We start from the raw sequence: 22,090 nt of genomic DNA on the forward strand, positions 1-22,090 counted from the left end.
ACCCTGCTCTTCACACATTTTCTATTCATATAATCATAAAAATTTGGTGTAGTCATGCTTTTTGTCTTCATGTATATGACATCAGGTACACTATGGGATAAAGACAGCATCTTCTCATGCATAACGCAGACTATGAGAGCCTCACCCAAACACACAAAACCACACGGACATCAGCAAAAGAGTCCAAATCACTGTGGGTATAAGCACATTAAACAACTAACAATTTAAACAAAGATTATTAGATGCTAAACTACTGAGTTACAGAATCACAGAATGGTCGGGGTTGGAAGGGACCTCTGTGGGTCATCTAGTCCAACCTCCCTGTCGAAGCAGGGTCACCTACAGCAGGCTGCACAGGACCGCGTCCAGGCGGGTCATGGCGCTCCCAGCCCGGAGCTCGGCGGCTGCAGCGGGAGCGCGCCCGCCTCACCGCCCTCACGGCGAAGGGCCCGCGGATGCGGAGAGGGCGCGCTGAGGGCAGCAGAAAGCCGCTCAGGGGAGGCGGCGCCGCCTGAAGCCTCACGCTGCTCAGCGCCCTCGCACTAACTCGAGCTGCGCAGCACAACGGGAAGAAAAGAGGAATAAAAAAGGTGATGGCGGCGAATAACACGTCTGCTTCCCCGCGCGCAAACATTATTTCAAAAAACGAAATCCACCACCAGCCCCCAGCTCGGCATTACCCTCCGACAGGGCGGGGCTGCGGCGGCCGGCTGCGCCCGGCGGGGCCGCCATTACGGCGCGGCCGCCATTACAGCGGCGCCTCTCCCTGCCCCGTGCGCGGGCGTGGTGTGCGACGGCCAGGCGCGACGGCGCCCATTGGCCCCTCGCACAACTGAGGGCGGGAACTTCCGCCGCCAGAATGCTCGACAAGGATTGCCGCCGGGAAAAGCACTGCCAGTAGCAGCGATGGCCGAGTGGTTAAGGCGTTGGACTTGAAATCCAATGGGGTCTCCCCGCGCAGGTTCGAACCCTGCTCGCTGCGGCCCGCAGGGGTCACGTTTTTTATTTTTTTCGACTCTCACACTTCTCTGCAGCAGCTAGAGGGATTACCTAGTATTTATGCTACTGCAACTCGTTAGGCAATGCCTCCACGCCCCTCCCCTGCCTCTGTCAAGAAACAAAAGCAGTAGCAAAGCAGCAACAGGGGCAAGTTTCCAGTATTGCATCTAAACCTCTTCTGATCACCAGCACTTGGCGGAGGTGGGAGAAGGGCTCACTGGGATCAGTGTTCTTTCCACAGCTCACCTTCGAGGTCCTCCATAGACAGGACGGGCACTGTCCAAGTGCAGAGCTGAGGATTAATCCGACACGTTACACACAAACAGTGCTCTGCTTTGCCCAAAGCGCTGTTGTCCTGCCCCCATGTCCTACAGCTGATAAAAGATAAATAAAAGCTCGTCAGCAGCGGGCTACTCTGTACCGAACGTCTTTGTTCCACCAAAACTTCCCTTGCACGCAGGGAGCTGGTCGGATTGCTCCCAGACCCCCAGCGAGAGGGCCCTAGGCCATCTTTTCCTGCCCGTTATGGCCTTCTGCACAGGCATGAATCAGGCACACGCCTGATCTGGCAATGAGGGGGAAAGAAACCCCACAGAAGTTACTGTGCAACTAATAACCAGGAAAAACATAAGAACAAGGCACTTCCCCCTAGAGACTGGCACACACATTCTCTCTTTCTGACTGGCTTAAACTGAGTTTTCACCACTCGGATCTGTCCACCTCCTCCGATGTGTGACCCCAGCATCAGTGAAGAGCTGAAATATCTGCAAAGCCAGCTAAGAGAAGTCTGGAAATAAGAAAAAGGACACTTCCACGCAGGCCAGGATAGGCTGGAGTAGCAACAACCACCTATCTCTCCTCTCTGTTACAGACACGACAAAAACCCAGCACAAACACACATGCAAACCTATTCTTTCTAGCATCACATTTTGTTGGTGCAACTTAATTTAATCAGAAAATGGAGGTGGGGGAAGGAGAGGAAGCACTGAAACCTCCCCGCTCAGAACAAAATAAAAGAAAGAGGGGACAAACAAAAAATTGGTTAAGCTGGGAGCAAGATGAACATTTCACAGTGCTCCCTAACAAGGCTTCCAGGGACTTTGGGTGTTTGTTTCTGTTAGGGTGCACGCAAACATTAGAATTCACACTTAAGAGGGAATCTTAAACTGGTAAATAACTGACAATGGTACTGTGTAATAGGTGACCATAACATTTCCCATAAGTTCTCACATGTGAAGGTACTTGCCAAGGGATAATGGAATCAGACATCTTATCTCAGACGTTGCAGAAGAGACAGTTTTTAAAGTCAAGAGTACCAACCTAAGCATTCTTTGCTAAGGTGCAGTACTCTGCTGCTTTCACCTTATTGTATTTGTGTTCTATCAGCATCTTAAAATTGTGCATTTAGAACAGTACATGTTAGTCACTCTGCAAAATATCAAAATGTTTAGTCATTGTGCACATTTCAGGTAACAAATTAAAAAATACGTAACTTTTTTCCACATATAAGGCTTGATTTTGTTTAATCTGTCAGGAATTTATGCTCTTTTTTGTTCTTTTATAACTTGAAGATCCCACCCACCACTGTAACCTGGAACAGATGAGAGAAACTCAAATTTTGTGTATTGCAGTTTTGGATAGTGTTTCAAATTAATAAAATTACAGTATTAAAAGAGTCAAAATACTAAACACAGTGGGCAAGCTTTGTGCTAAGTCCTGCTTTTCCACTGCGTCACTGAAGAATTTGTGAGTTTTTGTACTGACTACCTTAAGTGTTTTATTTCCAAAAGACATTTCATTTCTTTAATAGATCTGAAGACAAAGCACTTTATTAGGAAGTCTGCAACTTCAAGATGTCCTTTTCACTGTGACCTTGCTGGGGACGGAAGTGTCAAATGACCAACACTGAAAGACATGGTTATTTTAAATTTTACATTGAAAAATAAGAGGCCAGTCTGTCAGAAAAGCAACAAAAATCTCCTCTGTCTAGGGAAGTATTTGCATTTGGTGATCCTTTTCTCCCTGAAACTGATTTTCCCAAAAATTTGCAGTTGAAAAATAAAAGAGCAGCACCAAATGCCCAAGTTATTTCCCACACGCACCCTTCAACAAGATTTATGAAAATGCTCCCATCAAGGCACTAAAGGGAAAGAATCATATGGGTTTAATTACAGCTATTTTTCAGGTGGTTTTGGAGGTTTTTTTGTGGGTGCTTTTTTTTTTTTTTTGTAGTTACAAAGTAAGTTAGGACTACCAAACAACCTACTACAGCTATATATGCATCAACAGCACTAATGCTCTGGGTTCAGTGCTCTCCTCTTCAGCCCTATCAGTTTTCATCTCCATGTTGTAGCAGAGAGTTCAAATGCTACTGTTCTGATATGCTTCCCTTTTTAAACCTCAGCTGTAAGAGTGAGAAAGAGCAAGGCAGTAATGAATTCGGTGCTGGAGTCCAGACCCCAAAAGCTACGTATGGACTCAACACGGTACTGCTCTGTATCTCTGGCACTTGGTGCAATTTTCCTCCTCAAACCTGGCTCAGGCCCACTGCACAGTACCTTCAGGGACCAAGGTGCCTTCAGCCAGCTAAGCAGAGAGATGGTTAAGATGTCCAGGCTCCTTTTCATCATCAGCTATCCACACTGAAGCAAGCAGCCCAGTCTTTTGGCAGTGGCAGGCCAAGGATGGACATGTGAATCCTGGGGAAGACTCAGATCCTTTGAAAGCGAGGACTGCAAGTAGCAGAAAGCACCAAAGGCACCCAGTCCCAACCAGCTGGAAGTCTCTTACTTCCCTGGACGTTTCTGCTCACTCTCCTGCCCGCCATCCCATCGATATCACTGACATAAAGTTGTTTATGAGAAAGAGGAGGAGCCGACAGTCCTCTACCCCACACAAATTAGGTGCTCCATGGAAATTAACTGCTAATAAAGGACCAGCTCTGACAATCCTGACAGAGTAAACTTAATTTCTGTAAGGACTGATGCCCAAGAGTCGACCTGCATCTCCTTAGAAAAGCTGTCTGCCCTTGGTGCCAAGCATCCTTCGATATTTTGGGAGAAGCAGTTTTGACAAAGCAGCAAGCAAATGAGTTTGTCCAAGCACTGAGAACCACATCGCACATCATGACTAGAAACTTTATGAACATCAGCAGCAAATTTCGTTTTCTGGAAGAAATCCCTCTCCCTTACTGCCCCACCAGAAGGGAGCAAGAACAAACTACTGTGAAGATGGAACGGAGAGGAAAGAATATTAATTTTCTCCAGCATCCATCACCTGTGACAGGTTAGGATATCCGTCAGAGACCCAAAACGTGTAAAAGTTCCCGGTCTATATTGTGCACCACTGTAACGACTCAGCCACAAGCCTTTCAAAGCTGGGACAAACAGAGCACATGAAGCGTCTCATCTTCATTAACATGGGAGGGAGAAGAGGCTAATACAGTGAAGACAAAAGAACAAACACACGCAATGCCTACCATCGGGGTGAGGCTTGGCAACTCTTATAACAGCAGGATGAGCATGTACACCAGGCTGCAATAAAAATACCCAGCATAAACTAACTGATAAATATCACCCCGTCTAACAGTGACAGAGACCGACAGCTTACTGAGTTGCTTTATCTTTCGCTGTGTAATTTCATCAGCTTTACAACAGCTTCACTGCTTACCTTCCCAGCAGTCTTGTCTCTCATTTCAGGATATGAAAGCGTAAGATAGCGATGTTCATGCTCAGGAAATTAAAGCTATGCAATATCTGTTTTAATCATCAGGATACTTACTTCTATTATAGAATACATAAACTGCCTTTTTCTTCCCCCCCCCCTTCTCTCATTCAAAGAAGAAAACAAGCATTCAGGAAGCGACCCTACCTACCATTCAGCATTACTCAGCCTGAGATTTTAAGTCATATACTATCTGTATTCCTCATCAAAACTTTAACTCTTGCAATGCCACTTGGGAAATGTTGGCAAAGCACTTGGCAAATACTAGCGAAACAAAAACTTTGTGAAGAACTAGAACTTTCTCAATCTTATATACTCGGCATTTGCACAAGTGCAGCCATGACAGCAGTAATTAAAGATATATTAATTTTATACAATTCAAGAATCCCCCAGACCTGTTCACTTTCATTGTAAACAGCTGGCTAAATAGTTGCTTAATTTCTGATTTTACAAAACTTGTTGATACAGTTTCAGAGACCTAGAAACACAGTGTTAAACAACATGCCCTGTTGTCTGTGTTTTATTATCATCATCCACCTGCACCTCCATCCACTAACTCATAACTTCCAGCTGAAGTCTCATCAGCCCTCACAAGTCCAGTAACGGCCATGTTTAACCAATACTTTTGACTAGACTCCAGGGCATCTAGGCTCACTTCACAGGTCTCTTTACTTTCATACCAAGCAAAACTAAGTCACTTTGAGCTATAGCTAACAAAACACTCAAGCATGGAAACACTCAATCACCATGTAGCAGAGGCACGCACCAAGTCAGACGCCCAGAAGATTCAGGACCCTTTGTTATCTACCTAAACAACTCAGGGGACGTGCTAAAGAAGAAAGCAGGACTTTACCAGTCCCCACAGGCAGCTGCCCTCTCCCTCAACTTGAGATTCCCAGACCCTACTTCTAGTACATAGTGTCTGGGTTTGTTGCCGTCGTTCCCCATCCCTACAACTGTCCTTTTGCAGCTGTTTCCACTTTGCAAATAAAGTTAACTTCTGTGTTGGGCACTGAAAAACCATGTACACCTTGCTCTGTTGCCTCTTCATCACATCTTAGCAGAGCTTGAGAGATCTGCCTTACAGCCCCTGCTCCAGTTAATATTTAAGCATGTTAAGTATGTTATGTGCTTACAGCACAGAGGCCAAGGCAGCACGTTATAGTGGATAATGTCACGTGGGACATTCGCTGCATCTTTTCATCCTGCTAGCAAAAAAAACTTCCAAAAACACTATATACTTTTTTTGAAAAGATAGGCAGTTTATACCTGGGGAAGGCCCCAAATGCTTTAACACTGAGTAATTTGTCAGGTGCTTATTTCTTTCTAACACGGGGGAGAACTGGGCTGCCCACTTATTCCAGTTAACTGTTCTTAATGGCCAAGAGGTCAGGTCCCACCAACGATCTCCCAAAATCAAAACAGGCTCCACAGCTTCCTCTCGCTTTCCAGTACCTCTGGGTTTGCACTGCGAGGAGTAGCTGAATTCAACTCTGGGAGATACAGACAATTGGACCATTTCAAGTTAAATATATGCATAAATAGGAAAAAAGTCCGTATCAGTGTACTGGAGCACCAGTTAATAATCTGCCCCCTTCACTAGAGCAAATACGAATTAGAGTACTGATCTCTAGCAGGCATGTTGCGAAAGCACAAGTTTTGCCATCAGCCTTTGCTGGGCGAAGAGTCTTCCAAATACCTGCAATTATTCATCCGGAACAAATACCTAGAGATGCTTTGCCAGAACAAACCATATAATAATTGGCTAATAATGACATCAGTTTTAATGACATGAAAATTTAGTTTGCTGTTCAAGGGTCTATTGTACACTCACTTTTCAAGGGAAACCACCTGGTTAGGTGCTAAATCATCCATCCAGCTACTCTCCGTTACCTTTACCAGCAAGTGAAATGGGGAGAGCGGAACCAGAGCTGCATCTGATTCAGAGTATTCCAGTTGGTTGCATTTCCATCTTTTTCTTAGAGAGAAATATTGTACGCTGTTACTATGTATCCTTCGCATGAGCTCTTAGGACTGCTGGGCATTCCTTACAGTCCCTCCACAACAAAAGGCATTGAAAGGCTTTCTTGAGGAAGTATCTCTACATAAAGGAAAGCAGTATATGCACTAGAATAAAATTTGTAATTACATTTAGCAGATATTACAGAGAATTATTAATCTCATTGCTATTATGTTTTGGCTGCAAAATATGCTAGGGAAAATCATGTAGAATAAAAACCAAAATTTTGGATAAGCAGGATGGTGTGCTGTAAAATTGCTACTGATGCCATCAGATCTCGGATCAACGTAGCTGTATCAGCAGAACACCAGTACTTTGAGCTTTTATAGACTGATACAGAAACAACCAGCACTAACACTGGTATCAGCCCCCAAAAGAAAACTAGCACGAGAATAAATATACTAATGAGCTTAATAAGATATAGGTATTATCAAGGGTCCATTGGCAGGCACTTTTGTTACAATTTATAGGAAATAAGCACCAAAAAAAGAGAAGCACAGAAGGCCAGTCAGCACGTCCTCCCGCTGCCCAGTAGAGCCAAAGGTGTCACTCCAGGGAGAGACAGACATCGTAACACTGTTTCCATGCTAGGAGAAGACTGAAGTCTTCAGAACAGACTTTCTATGGAGCTGTCCAGGATTCATAACTGGACTCTCTTCAGCTTTTACCCACTGAGGGGACAAGTAACAAGAAATTCAAAAGGAATCTCTGTGATGGGTAGAGGATTTCAGTCGAAAAAATGAAAACCACCCCTTTCGGTATGCATGCAGTTTCATTTGCTGCTGATGGAATTACTTGCCTGCACAAAACCACCATATTAGACAGGTTTACAAAGAAGAAAGCAAACACAAAATAAACAAACACACAATGTAGAATTTGAAAAGTTGCCCAAAACATCGCAAACCTTTCATGTGAGATTTTGTACACATTAACGCTGACTGGCCTTATTCTTTGTCACTCCCCATACAAAACACTGATAAGACCCCGTCTACCAGGCCAGAGCAGGGAAGGAAATTACTATTAAGCCACGCAAGAACGCTGGCACACGTACAAGGGGTATCAGTTGTCCACCACTAAATCTTAAGAAGAAAAAAGTTGCTAACTGGAGAAGTTCTGGAACTGCCTTCCAAAATAAATAGCTAGTGCAAACAGTATTTAACTATAAATAGCTAGTGTTAAGATAGAAAACAAGTGATTTTTAAGAGTGCTTGATCTATCACAATGACCTTCTCATATAACAAGAAGGTTCTTATTTCATCTATACTGTAAGATGACAATTCTCAAAAAAGTTGAGTTTGTGTTCAGTATTGTGCATGCATGCATTATAAATGACTACAGTAAGTACAAGGCAATGGAGAAGTGAACCAGAATACATAGTTCAGAAATTAGTACAGTTTTGTTTGAAGTTCGGCATCATATAGCTTTTGGAAGATCATCACTGAATAGGATTATTTGATGGTGTCTAACATTGACTTTTGGCTCTACCAAGAGTACGTTGTTTATAACATCACAATATTGAGAAAAATATTATTCAATACGCAATATTTAAGAATACAAGAAAATATATAAGATGTTAGATAACTTCACAAAATCTCATTATATTAATACTGAAGAGAGCTTTGCTTATTAAACAAAACCACCTCCATCTGTAAAACTCATAGCATGTGTGTTAACAAATCAGTATTAAGACATTTATTTGAACAACATTCATATGACACTGCATGAATACAAAATACAAATAACATATTACTGCTGACAGAAAAAAATACTGAATTGTTGGACAGATGATCTCACACTCTTGCATATTTTACATTTTAGATCTCATAGTTTCTGAATTTCCTCAGAAGCTCTGATGGAGTATCACCTGACCAGCGGAAACGCAAGTGCCAGTAATTTGCCTCTGAAAATCCTGAGAAAAAAGAGAAAGGAAAGTAACTTATTATAAACATGTATAAAACTAAGCTGTCTGAAATAATACTTGATCATCTTCCCCGAAAAGAGTAAGTAAAAAATCGGTCACTTCCAGTGCTCTTGACTAGCAGGGACAACCTCTGTATTCTTGGAACTGTTTGAACAAGAATCCAAGCAAACACCAAACTTCAAGCTACACCTCAGATGGGAAGAGCCCAAAGGAAAACAGGAAGAATGATGGCAGTCCAGAAAATAGGACTTCTGAAGAAAAACTGAAGCAATTGCATTTGCTTAATCTAGAGAAAAGGAGCTAGAGGGTGGCATGATAAGCCTCCAAGTACGTGAAAGGCAGCAGTGTGGAGGGAAGGTACAGATGGCCCTTTCCACATACAAGGGAGTAAAGGAGTTTTTCAGACCCTGCGCTATGTTTTCATCATCTGTGGGCTTTGAATTCTAAAAAACATGATCTTCCTATATCAGGAAGCTGAAACCTATTACCAGACGTCGTGTTAAAATCTCTTATTCAGGCTGAAAGAGCTACATGGAGTTGTAGTCCATAATTCTTACAGACCAGCAGACGGGAACCGAAAATATCACAGTTTAAAAGTGGAATCCAATATAATCGATTTTCCTGGACCAAAACAAAAGCATTATCAACACCCCAACATCAAGTATGAACACTGAATTGCGTACAGGCCCTATTAAATTAATATATTCTAATATTAACATTTATTAATATTAATATATGCCCACTGTATAAATTAAGAAGGCATCTGATGGGTTTGATATTTTTCACATTCAAATCTGTGGAAATTAAATTGGAACTTCAAAAATTATTAGACAGAAGATGCCTGTAAAGAAAGCTCACCATTACAAGGAACAAGATGATGTTTTCTTTACTTTGAAATTTTACTGTTTTACAAAGGATACAGTGGTATTTTAATTACCAGAAACCAGCAAATAGTATAATGTTATAGAGCATAACTGTTACATATGAAGTTTCCAGTTATGCCTCACATACATTTGTTTGTAGAATTTTCTTATGTATTTTCTGCATTCCACAAATGTTTGATATTAAACTAGTTTCTGCTGCCCTCACAGTTCAACTTAATTTCCTGTTTGATCAAGCTGGGAACAAATGACAGGACATTGTTTAATAATAGTTCTCTGATAACATATGCCTGAGATTATGAAAATCCTGAAGGATCAAGCAGAACAGAGGGTGGCCATTGTGGTAACCAACCCTTGATTCAGGCGTACTAATCTAAACAACAAACAGGAAATACTAAGTGGCCAGATGACAGCTTTTGAAATACACATTTCTTCTGGTGCATGCACTATTGTTTAAAACACCTGTTCAGATACAAAAAAAGCCTTCAAGTCTCAATATTCAGTCCTTACTAACTCATCAGATGAAAACTGTGCGTAAGTGCTGAATGCTGCATAGAAAAAAAAATATATATATATAAAATACCTGATTTTTTTATTTAACATTTTTGAAGTTCGTTTTTTTTTTTTAACTCACTGAAAATAATTGCCTCTTTTTTCATTTTAATATAGCAGCAAAACTGAACTTTGCTTTTTGGCTTAAGAAGAATTTCTTTCTTCTTCTCCAGTTTTTGATTTTACTAAAAAACAAGCGAACAAACATCGGGTAGACAGGAAGAAAGGTCTGAAATCTTCAAAATGAAATAAATAATAAACAACATAAAAATCAAAACAAAAACCCAACCCAAAACCACATCAAAAATGCTACCAGTTAAACATACTATTGTGGAGAAGAATTTCTCATGACTAAAAGCCTCCATTTCAGGCCAATCCCTGCATATGGCAATTTTCTGTAACTGCTGGTTTCACTTACTTGGGGAGTCTTGAGTCTTTGAAGACTGTGGTTTCACATCAGGAATTGCAACATCTTCTTGCCCCCTGTTCCCATCTGACAATCCGTCTTCATTGTTTTCAGTCTGTTGGGTCCAAATCTCACTAGCTATGTTGTTGCTATGTTTGAAGTCAGGAGCTTCCAGCATTTGGTCCTTCTTACTTTGGACAGCCCAGTGCATTGACTAAAGAAATGCAAAAATAACAAATAAAGAACTAATTCCTATGCCTTAAAATATTTTTAAATAACTTCTCTTTTCTTCCTTATATTGTAATAAATGGTTACACAAAGCACGTATTATAGAAGCTTGCAGGTCAACAGGATAGGGGAAAGCACAGTTGCATATTGCAAATAGCATTTGAGAGGACAGTTTGTGTCAGGTGGGGATGAAGAACAAAATGTACAAGTGCATCAAATAATTCTAAGGGTCTTTTGTCCAGTTTATTCCATCATAACTTTGGACACTTTTTTAAAAGGGCTTGAGTGACTTAGAAAATGTCCATTTTCAAAGTTGTCTGACTGCAAGGTGCCCTTTGAAAGAAACGCAATTTGGAAAGCTTTAATAGTAAACTCTGTGGAATGAGCGATTTGGAACTGAACTAAGCTTGATGGGATACTTCCAGCAAACGTTTAAGCTCAAGCATGATACTGTAGCTGAAGAGGCTCTCAAACTTCTCTCACGAGCAGAAATGAGGCGGGCAGAACTGGTAAGGAAACACTTAGCCTGCCTCAAACTCTGACCTTGTAGACTTGTAACTATCATTCACCCTAATGAGGCAGGGGAAAAAAAATAAATCAAGCATTATGGAATTAGGATCTACCAGGAACACACTATCAAATTATCTCACTAGCAAAATTAGGAGGGAAAACAAACTTTAGAACATCTGTTTCTGTCACAACTCACCCCACTAGCCTAGCAAGGTCCTTCCAAAGACCTGTGTGAAGCCTAGAGTTCCAAGGGACCTACCTTCTAGATTTTTCAATGAGCTCTTTATTTAATCAGACAGCATGAAAACCTATCTGCTACCAAAATACACCAAAATGAAAATATGTTATACAAAGGTCCTAGCTTTGAGAATAAATAAAAGGTTCCTACAAAAGCAAAGTGTGCTGAAGCATTCGAAAACAGCCCAGAAGTTACTTAATCTTCATACAATACACACAAAAGCAACAACTTGATAAATTCACTCTAAAACTACTAGCCTAAAACACTTCTGTGAATGGGCTTCTACAGTCCTCCAATTTTTCCTGAATTTTCTTAGCTTCCCTAGTGCAGGAATCACCCTGCACTGTTCCCATCCCCCAAACCCCACTGCAGCAGCAGTGTTGTAACTCATCCCCTCACTCACTGGACCATTTTTTTCCCGACCAGCCCCACCTGCCCCACCTTCCCCTCCTCCTGAAGGCCCAGACTTAGACAACACCAACCGTTTTCACAGAATTGCTCAGGGCCTCCCACTGCTGGAACGGAATGGTAATTTTGCTTCGTCGCCAGTAATCGTAACGCGCTCGACTCTCTTCATTAGTAAGAACCTCCTTAGCTTGCTGCAGCTTCTGGAAATTCTCCACTAGAACACAAACCAAAAAAATATTAACGCCAATATTTGTTTCCAAAGAAACTAATTCAGACGTGAAAGGGGAGCTGCCAATACAGGCTTAGAGCAAAGAGAGTAGAGGAGACAGGGGAGCTGAGTGGCAAAGGTATATGGTTGTTCTGCTTACAGCTTTGCAAAGTTTCAGCTGGCTTTAAGATTGCGGCACCCTCAGTGAACAACTGACATCCTTTTCAAACACGGACAAAAATGCTCATTTGTCTGCTGGCTTCAAAATCTCCTAAATTCAAGTTCAGAGAAATTTACAGAGTACAGCAGGCAATAGGCAAAAGCCACCCTCTGTAGACAACCTTAAAAAGGGAAATTAAACTAGAGTAATAATGCTTAGAAGCGACACACATCCACGGCAGCAAGGAAGTCAGAGCGAAGCACAACAGCAAGAAAACGTGAATGGAGAAAAAATATTGACAAGCAAAAATTAACAAGCAAGAAAAGGAATTTAAATACAGTTCAAATCAATTAAGATTTCATTAGGTGTGTTTTCTATATATGCAAAAATGTTATCTTAAATATCAGACTGCATGAAGGAGAGCTCTTATTTTTTCCTACAGGACAATTTTTCATTAAAAGGTTACTAAGGATGCAGGTGCACATTTCTATTTGTAGAAGGGTTATAAAGATTTAGATTTTATCTGTGAGTCACCTATGTTACAGTGATCTATTATTATTATTCATTTATTTCAGTTTACAAATTAGAGACATCTCTTTTGAAATACACTAAGCCCAAACACTAATCTAAATTGATAACCATAAATCAAACAACGAACAACAGGTTGAGGGAGCAGTTCTACTGGGGCTCCTTTTTCTAGTGCCACTAGTTTTCAACATATAAAAAGGCTACTTCAATTACTCTTTATTGAGCTTTAAGCTGATGTAATAAAAAAATATAAAGTAAACTTTCTCCAGTACTGTAACAAGGCATTTAACATAAATACAGCCTGTTCAGGCAAATGGAGCATAAAATATTTATTTATTAAAGGCTGAGGGAGCTGGGCTTGTTCAGCTTGAAGAAGAGAAGGCTGAGAGGGGACCTTATAAATGCTTATAAATATCTCAACGGTGGGTGTCAGGAGGATGGGGCCAAACTCTTTTCAGTGGTGCTCAGCAACAGGACAAGGGGAAACGGGCACAGACTAAAGCTTAGGAAGTTCCACTTCAACATGAGGAAGAACTTCTTCCCTCTGAGGGTGACGGAGCACTGGAACAGGCTGCCCAAGGAGGTGGTGGAGTCTCCTTCTCTGGAGATATTCAAGACCCGCCTGGACAAGGCCCTGTGCAGCTTGCTGTAGGTGACCCTGCTTCAGCAGGGGGGTTGGACTAGATGACCCACAGAGGTCCCTTCCAACCCCGACCATTCTGTGATTCTCTGATTCTATGATACCTCTTTAGCACTTGGCCTCCTTTTTTGAGTGACGTAGTTTAAGTTAATTTGGAGGGATGGAGGGTGGTGCAGGCTGAACAGGACCATGCACTGGAATAGTCTCCTTTCCCTGCTGCAATAAGAGAATTATCTGCAGAGAAAGTTGATTCCATCTGTTTCATTGGTACTTCTGCTATCATTTAGAATAAATTAACTATTCATCATCAGGTTAGTGCTAACAGGTGGTAGATTGTCTCTCAAACACCAAATATCTGGGGGTTTCTCCTCAGGGAAGCTCAAAGTGAAAAATCCCACCTCTTTCACCTTTAAATGCCTGCCCCTCTCCTCATCAGCTCTCTGATGTTAGGCTCGGGTGCGCACATTGATAAGGTAAGCCAAGCCAAGCCCTGCTGGGAGCTCTGCTCAACGCAGTGGAGTGTGAGTCTCATTCAACATGTTGGGCTCCTAGCTCTGCTGTCTCAAGGGAGGGTGTGGATGAGGTCAAACTCACACAGGTAGGTAGAGTATGGTGTTCAGTTTATAGCTAAACTAATAGGAAGAATCCAAAGGAAGAGTTTTGTTCATTAACCAGAAAGAGAAGCATATTTAATTATTCTACAACAAATTTTTGGTGAGGTCCATGATTATGATCGGAACCACTATTATGATAAAAATATAAACTATTCAGACATCAGTAAGCACTGATTCGAGCTATCTTGTGGATATGAATATGTAAGATTGCCTCCAAATAACTCAGGTGCTGCTTAGCTGTCACAGGTATGAGGAACTCCTCGCTTTCATAAACACAAGTGTTAGCTGCTGTTCTGCAAACAGATGGCTACTCATGTGGTGCTGACTTCTCTTTATTTCCAGTCATTAAATTGCATTAAAAGAAACTAAAGTACATTTAATGTGTTCCTGATGGACTTGTTCATGGAAGCAAATTAACTAATTGACACAAGTATGGCACTTGAATGCCACTGAGCACGGAAGCAGGCCAGTTTCGTCGGTCTAGAAAGGGACACACTCCACAAAAAATCTCTGAATTAAATGGTGGTCTACCATAGAATAAAAGATGGTCTACCCGGGGGGGGGGGGGGGAGAAATCAAACAAGTGTTTTCCTGCTCTACCACCTAGGACTGTGCAAGTGTTAGAAAAGAATATTAAAGCTTGCTATTTAAAGACAATATGCTCCATACACATGACAACATTCACTGGGGGAATGAATATTTAGTAAAGCTTTAAGGCTCAATTTAATATCTTACTGATGTTAATATAAGAAAAAAAAATATATTGTTTTTAAATGGGAAAGAATACATACCTGCTTTGGTGTTTTCAGGATGTTTGTCAGGGTGACATTCAAGGGCTTTGATCTTAAATTCTGCAAGAATTTGTTCAACCTAAATGGAGTGTCAAGGTTTAAAGTGAGTAAATACATACGGAAAAGATTTTCAAATTTTCTTTTTGAAAGGGGTTTGGGAGGAACAAGCATGCTGAAAGATTTTTTCCTATTGATTTTATAAGCTTTAGCACAAGCAAAATAGGTAACAACCATCTGTTACTGAGACTGCTTAATTAATTTCATTTTCCATGCACATGTCCTTATTCTTATTTTTGTGAAGCTCAGTCATCCAATCTGGCAAGTCGGCTTTAAGAAAAATGTGTAAAGATCATGTGTGCAAAACCCTTTCCTTGCATATGACCACATGGGCAAAACGCATCGCTTCAGCTGCTCTTCACTTTGTTTAATCACCTCTAACTCTTAAGGAATTCTCATTGCAGGAAGCAAAGACCTTCTGTATTGTTCAAGATCAATTTGTGGGACTGGGTGCCTTTCTCCATTTCTTCTTCCTAGGAAATTTAGCCAATACCACATGACTTTTCCATCTTGCATACCACAAAACTAGAAAACTAGCAGTTCACATTCTTCCTGTCAAGTTAATTTTCTGTGCAAAAAGGTTGGCTTGGAATAGAATAAATTTATAATCAATATTAGAATATTGACATACATTAGTTTATTAGTTAATTACAAGTTCCCACACAGTTTACATTACCATAAAGTATTACAAACACTGGAAAATCCAAGACGTATTAACAGCTAACAAAATACAGGAAATCACTGGAGTGCACATCAGCTTATGTTTCCAAATTTTCTGATTTTTCAAAGTATCTTGCTTCCTATTATAATTCAGAAACTACAACTTCTTTTTATCATTCCAGTACAGCTTAAGCTTTCACAGCAATATGCCCTAAGATATCATGATAGAAAGACTGTTCATGTAAACTCCTCACCCTTCAAACCCTGATATCCATATACAATTTAAATTATTCACTTCAAAATTAAGGCTCACAACCTTTTTTTCTTTAGAATAAAATTACAGTTCACTCAACTAGCTGGCCAAATTTTCTTGTATTACGCTGGGAAAAATGTGGTCTACCATCGTATTTTAACAATTCTACACTTCTTGTTCTTCTCAGTAACTTCTTCCAGAGGGACAGATACAAGGTGGTATACTTCCAGTCAGTAAGACACTTAAAAATATATACATTGTATAGAGAACTTGTTGAAACTGGTTACTGTACAGCTAGCTTCCACCCCAAAAACTGTTATATAAAGGGGAACTTTACAGTTAAAATAAGCACAGTAGCAGAGGAGTAGTGTGGAAGTTAATTTCATTTTTAAGCCTTTTGAAAAATCATTAGCATACATACTTGAACTATTCATTAATTGCTATGCCCTTATGGAATTATTGTGAGCTAGGAAATGCAAAACAGCACCTGCGAAGCAAGGCTACACAGACACTTCAACGCCGCCTGCCCTCTGCTGGGATGGCTTCTCAGGAGTTAGCTCAGAAAAAGCTCTAAACTGCCTTCCGTAACAGACCCAAGATGCTCACTAGTACGCTCTCAGCGATAGAAAAGACAGTGGTATTTTCCCAGTGTTTGACCACTAGGACAGAAGAGGGCATCTGATTAAACTCACTGAGCAAAACACAGCTTTTATCCGCACTGAATACATCCTTCATTGCAGCAGACTAATCAAAACTTTTTCCAAAATCAGAACACAATTTCAGTTAATATAGCAGCTATATTAAAAATCACTGGCATACCACTAACTCAGACTATCCAAAAAATGTTATATGGACACGTTTAGGAAGAACACCACCTGTCTTAGCTACAAACTGTTCAACAATTGCTTAGCTAGATGTCATTCTAAAGTATGTATCTGCTAACAAAACAAACCAGTCAAACTAGTACTTGAATGTCATCAAAATTAGAATTTAAAAATCATTAATATGATGAATGAAAAAATATATTATTTTTGGTTTTCCTCCCAACCCATGAATACAGTTTTAAAAAAAAATTTTAAATACATATAACACCTGAGAAGCTCAATAGCATTATCAGCAATCTACAACTATGAACATTCATTGTATTAGTTGCACATAAATAGCTTTTAAAATAAAAAAATATATTCCAAAACATTATTTGGATGTTGACAAATTTATGCAGTTGGCTCATGATTCATAAGCATATCACATGCTGAACTAAACTAATGAATAAACTATTAATTCAGCTGTAGCTATAATACAATCCTGTTTTATCTGACACTTCTAATATAAGCCTTATTCTACGATCTTAACCTTGGTATACAGATCAGAAAACTGAGCTTTGCGAAGGGAGATACTAAAAGATACAAGTGGCAAGAAAGGATGTTCACAACGCATTTCAAATAGCCCTGCCTGGGGAGATAAACAACTTCAAACCCCCCCGGCAGAGACACAAGCACGTTCGCAACGTTATTGACCCGAAGGGGAGCTGGGGAGGGCTCTTACCGTAGACAGTTCATCGCACCCTAGCAAGCTGTAGTAATCTTCCAAGTCATCCGGTCGGCAGTTCAGAATTGCATCCATCTGGACTAGTCCAGCGGGCTTTTTCAACCTGAGGCACACAGGGTGGAAACCACGATATCAACACAGAGCTCACGCAGGGGTTTACACGCAGCCTAGGGAAGCAGGCAGCTTCCACGCAGGTCTGCAGCTCTCTCCCCTGCTTTTCAGTACCGGCAGCTGACTCACACGAACTTTCTGGGATGCTCTGCCCGCCATTGGTCCCTGCAGGATGCCAATCCGGTTGCACAAACCTGCTGCCGGCAACGCTCCCTGGGATTTGTAGTTGCCAAAGTCACCGCAACGTTAAACTCTGGGTCTCGTCCAGACTGACGGGAGCTGTGAAGACCAACTGAAATCTAGCCGTATTTGAGATTTACATCACAGCACCACGCGTGTAGCCACTTAAAATCAGGCTCACTTTTCCAGGCTTTCCTGCACCTGAGCCTACGTATACTAAAATATGTTTTCTGCCTAATTTTGAACTGCAACTTTTGCCACAGTGTTTAACAAGGGGTTTATATGGGTAATTATAGAAAAGAGTAAGGATTACTTCCAAAATAACGATGACAGGGCTGCAAACTTTTGAGAATGAAGCACCGACCTCGCCAAAGCCTCTCAGAGTTCTGTCAGTCCCTTCCACAGGAAGGGGTGAATCGTTATTCTTTGAAGGATGCCTAGGGTATACACATACTATTCTTCAAAACCAAACAGCTTTTGTACATCAATTGCATGTTTGACAAAATTCACACAAAAAAGAAAAGGAAAAAAAAAAGAAAAAATTCAGACCAAAAAAAAGACAATATGAAATACTTACTGGCTACTCTCACATTAAATATAGACCCTTTCTCATGCGAAATTACTTTCAAACTGTGTCTTCAAAGTCTATATTGTGTGCAAAACACATTCCATGTAAAACTCCTTTTACATCTAAGTGAAACACCTTTAATTTTGAACTGTGATTAATGCTCAAGGCCTTAGTCCAACAAAGACTAGAGACATCTTTAACTGTGGTGCCTCCCATGATCTATTGGTTTCAAAAGATTACTTCCTAGTGGTAATACTAACCACTCACTGAAGTCTTTCCTCTGGAGCCTAAGGAGCGCTATTTTACTTTTTCCATCCCTACAAGAGCTTTGTAATCCAAGATGTTTAATGCCATTAAATATTGCTGATTCTTTAAACCAGCACTTACAAATAGGTATCTTGAACAGTTATACAATTTTAGATGCAGTGACCCAGTGGGAGAGTCTATGCAGAACAGCTACACAGGGCGTGACCGAGGCTGGAACAGGCGTGTGTTGATCAGTGGGGGACCTAGAGGCCATTCAGAACTGTTTATATAATAATTCCCGCATTTACAAGTGCTTTATTATCTGTATTACCAATTTGCTCAAATTATCTACATAGAATGTTAGTCTTCCACTGCTTTCCCTTCAATGTTTATTGTCTGAAATTTCTCTTTTCTGTATGTTCAGATAGCCTATTAAGATTGTAACACATATAAAGAACCTGAAAAGAAGCAACAATATTAAACAGCAAAACACAAACTTCAGTGAAAACATTTAAATCTGTTAGAAAACACTACTACCATATTTCTAAACAGAGTAAATAAAAAAATAGATATACTTTTTCAACAGAGTGGAAGAATTAACAGTCACAAATCTCTCCCTCTCCCCTGTTTTTAACTTCATAATAAACCAGAAAAGTATAGGAAAGAAAAGGAAGTCTTTTAGCAAGAGATCATGTAAATATTTAAATAGATTGTACTTTGGGGGAGGACAAAAAACAAACAGCTCTCCCTCCTCTCAACCGCACTCCTGACACACTGTTCTTGTCCAAGTATTTCTCGCATATTTGCGTAAGGTGAAAGGGAAGGCTGTTTAACCCGCTTTCCCCTCCAGTTTTCAGTGTCTGTTTCTGGGCTGCCAGGCCAACTGAAGGTCCAAGAGCTGGATTCAGACAACAAAACCCTGAGACTTGCAAGTCTGTTCAGACCAAATAAACAAGGGCTTCTATCCAAACTGCAGCAGCGACCATACTTGTGTCCCCCCTCCCAGAGATTTCCAGTGTTTGGGGCACAAAGGGTCCCACGGCACAGTCTGAAGGTCTGCGTGTGGAGGACACAACATGCTGATACTGCATAGTAACTCGGTCTTTGACTGCTCCTGCTGACTTCAGTGGGACAACTCACAGAGCAAAGCACCATCCAAAAAGGGAGGGCAAGAGAACCTGCATACAATGTGCAGAAAAAAACATAAAGATTGCCTTCAGGACATAAACTTTATCTGAAAGAGAGTCACAGCGCAGGAGATGGCACAGCTGATGTGTCTACACGCTTTGGTTAGTGTTGCTCAGAACGTACAAACAGTACTGGAAGTGAGGAAATCTCATATTTGTTCTTTGTACCCAAGCACGAACAAAACGTTTCTATCCATTCCTAATGCATTATCAATAATTTTGCTTGTTTAAAGCCAAGAGTGAAGCTAAATTCTGATTCAGTATAACAGGAGGTTTACTGTCAACCTGTAAGTGTCACAAATGGCCCTTCAAATAAAACAGCAAGACCTGGAATTCTGTATTTGAATTTATTCCCATAAAATACATAAAATCCTCCAGTACCAGTTCTTCTCAACTGACTTCGGTTGTTCTGCTTCCCAAGTACAGAGTAAACATTTTCAAGGAACTCAAGGCACAATATAACTCAAATCAGTTTTGCATTTCGTGCCTCATTCTTGTTCCCACAGATGCTCAGACTTGCAGAAACAGAAGAGGATGTAAGCACTACCAAACCGACTTCCCAGTTTTGGGGTAACCACTGCAACAACACCATTAACATGTACAAATGCTTGCAGGTAGGGATAGGACAAGGGGCAACGGCTTTAAAATGAAAGAGGGTAGGTTTAGATTAGACATAAGGAAGACATTTTTTACAGTGGGGGTGGTGAGGCACTGGGGCAGGTTGCCGAGAGAAGCTGTGGATGCCCCCTCCCTGGCAGTGTTCAAGGCCAGGTTGGATGGAGCTCTGAGCAACCTGGTCTAGTGGAAGGTGTCCCTGCCCAAGGCAGGGGGGTTGGAACTAGATGATCTGTAAGGTCCCTTCCAGCCCAAACCTTTCTGTGATTCTACAATCTTTTTAGGAATTGTTAATGCCTGAAGGAACCTCAGAAAATACCCACCCCTCCACCACATATACCATCTGTACATTCAGTTATCGATAAAATAATCCCTTGTGAAGCCAAAATCCACATATCAATAACTTTAACCTAAAGTTTTTTGAAAGCTGTTTTATCAAGGCCTGCAAGGAAGAAATTCTGTCTAATACTGGTTTTGCCACTGAACTTAAGAGATTCAGTTGTATTAAGGTCACTAAAACTACTCTGTAAATAGTTTGTGATGTTAAGCAGTGACATTCAACAAAACAGTATTTACATTTTTAGATCAAAACTCCATGTTGATAGAAGTCCTGGGATAGTGGCCAAGTTCTAACCAGGCAAGACTTCCAGGTATAAAGACACACCGTGTCTAAGCCCACGTGTGGTACCTCCGTATTTACTGTACAGTGACAGTCCACAACTCGGCATCGAGGCCGGCCACTAAAGACTGCCCCTACAGTTTACACAACAGACAAGTTCACGGGAAAACCACAGGTCACCGCAGCCACTAGCTGTGCACAGCCCACCAGGGAACGCTGATGTCAAAAAGAACGCATTGGTGAATGTCGTTAGGCCACATCCCAGCTCTTGCAATTCGCCATCAGGTCTGTACTACGCTACGCAGGCTCCATTCTTACAACAGATGGGTGCTGAACGCCCCCAAAAACCTTCCTGTAGCTCAGGAGTTCCCACACCCGGTAACACACCTAAGCAGCCCTGCCGAGAGCTCAGCCTGCGGGAGCAGAACCGTTCCCGGGCAGCCAGCAGGCACGCCAACGTCCCCGGCAGAAGCTGCCGTCCTGTCAGTATCTCTCTTCCCGCCCTCAGCTCTGTTCCGCGCTTACAGCAGACGGATCGCCGCTCCGAGCCTCCCGGCAGCACCACCCGACCGGGAGCCGAGCTCCCCGGGAGGCGCCTACGAGTCTCCCCGGGCCGGGGCCGCCTCCCGGCAGCCCAGCGAGGCGCCGTCGCAAGGCGAGCCCCACGCCAGGGATCAGCGTTTGCTCCCGGGGAAGCCGCGTTCCGCGTCTGGTACCCTGCAGACCGCGGCCCGAGGGTCTCTCACAGGGCCCGCGGCGAGAGGGACACCGAGACCCGCGCCGGAGCCGCCATTTGCCGGGAGCGCCCCGGCGGCGAAGCGCGCTGCGGGGCGAGCCTCGGGAGGGCGGGAGGACGGGCGGGCCCCACGGGGAGAAGGCTCCACGCTCCCGCCGGGGCCGGCCAGCCCTCCGCGGCAGGCGGCAGCCGCCCCCTCTGGAAACGACAGACGCCGTGACGTGACGTGACGCGACCCTCTCCCCTGAGCGGCGGGGAGCGCGGAAAAGGGCCCCGCCGCGGGAGGGCTGAGGCGGCGCAAGCGTCACGTGAGGGCGGCAACGCCCCCGCCCCCTCCCCCACGTGATCCGGTTTGTTGTTGTTGCGGCCTCCGCGGGGCGGGGGCCCGCGTGGGCGGTGGCGCGGTCACGTGCCCGGTTTAAATCGCTCCCTGGGGGTGGGGGAGGGGGCCGCGGCGGAGGCGCTGCTGCGCGCTGCGCCGGG

General features: G+C 42.4%; 1 protein-coding gene and 1 non-coding gene across 5 annotated transcripts; one reads left to right on the top strand and one right to left on the bottom strand.

Moving 5' to 3' along the window:
• Positions 1-900: 900 nt before the first annotated feature.
• On the top strand, positions 901-982 carry TRNAS-UGA (transfer RNA serine (anticodon UGA)). The gene has a single exon. It is a non-coding gene; the product is annotated as a tRNA-Ser (tRNA).
• Positions 983-6,483: 5,501 nt separating this feature from the next.
• Positions 6,484-21,845, bottom strand: DNAJC12 (DnaJ heat shock protein family (Hsp40) member C12). 4 transcript variants are annotated; one of them, XM_075423100.1, is made up of 6 exons: positions 21,588-21,845; positions 17,343-17,448; positions 14,828-14,906; positions 11,961-12,100; positions 10,515-10,716; positions 6,484-8,651 (listed from the first exon to the last, which is right to left on the bottom strand). In XM_075423100.1, the coding sequence occupies exons 2-6, from the start codon at positions 17,418-17,420 to the stop codon at positions 8,557-8,559; spliced, it is 594 nt and encodes a 197-aa protein (XP_075279215.1). In that variant the 5' UTR covers positions 17,421-17,448; positions 21,588-21,845; the 3' UTR covers positions 6,484-8,556. The 4 variants fall into 4 exon arrangements, with proteins under 4 accessions (XP_075279215.1, XP_075279213.1, XP_075279214.1 ...); XM_075423098.1 differs by lacking the exon at positions 21,588-21,845 and adding an exon at positions 21,397-21,577; XM_075423099.1 differs by lacking the exon at positions 21,588-21,845 and adding an exon at positions 21,259-21,323.
• Between the last annotated feature and the right edge of the window lie 245 nt (positions 21,846-22,090).

Source organism: Opisthocomus hoazin, chromosome 6, assembly GCF_030867145.1.
Source record: "Opisthocomus hoazin isolate bOpiHoa1 chromosome 6, bOpiHoa1.hap1, whole genome shotgun sequence".
Classification (NCBI taxonomy): Eukaryota; Metazoa; Chordata; class Aves; order Opisthocomiformes; family Opisthocomidae; genus Opisthocomus; species Opisthocomus hoazin.

Bases quoted from the DNA above. Each gene is read 5' to 3' on its own strand.
- DNAJC12 (XM_075423100.1), bottom strand. From the start codon at position 17,420: ATGGATGCAATTCTGAACTGCCGACCGGATGACTTGGAAGATTACTAC. The intron at 14,907-17,342 runs GTAAGAGCCCTC...CACTCCATTTAG, and splicing joins GGTGCGATGAACTGTCTACG to GTTGAACAAATTCTTGCAGA. The intron at 12,101-14,827 runs GTATGTATTCTT...TTTGTGTTCTAG, and splicing joins TCCTGAAAACACCAAAGCAG to TGGAGAATTTCCAGAAGCTG.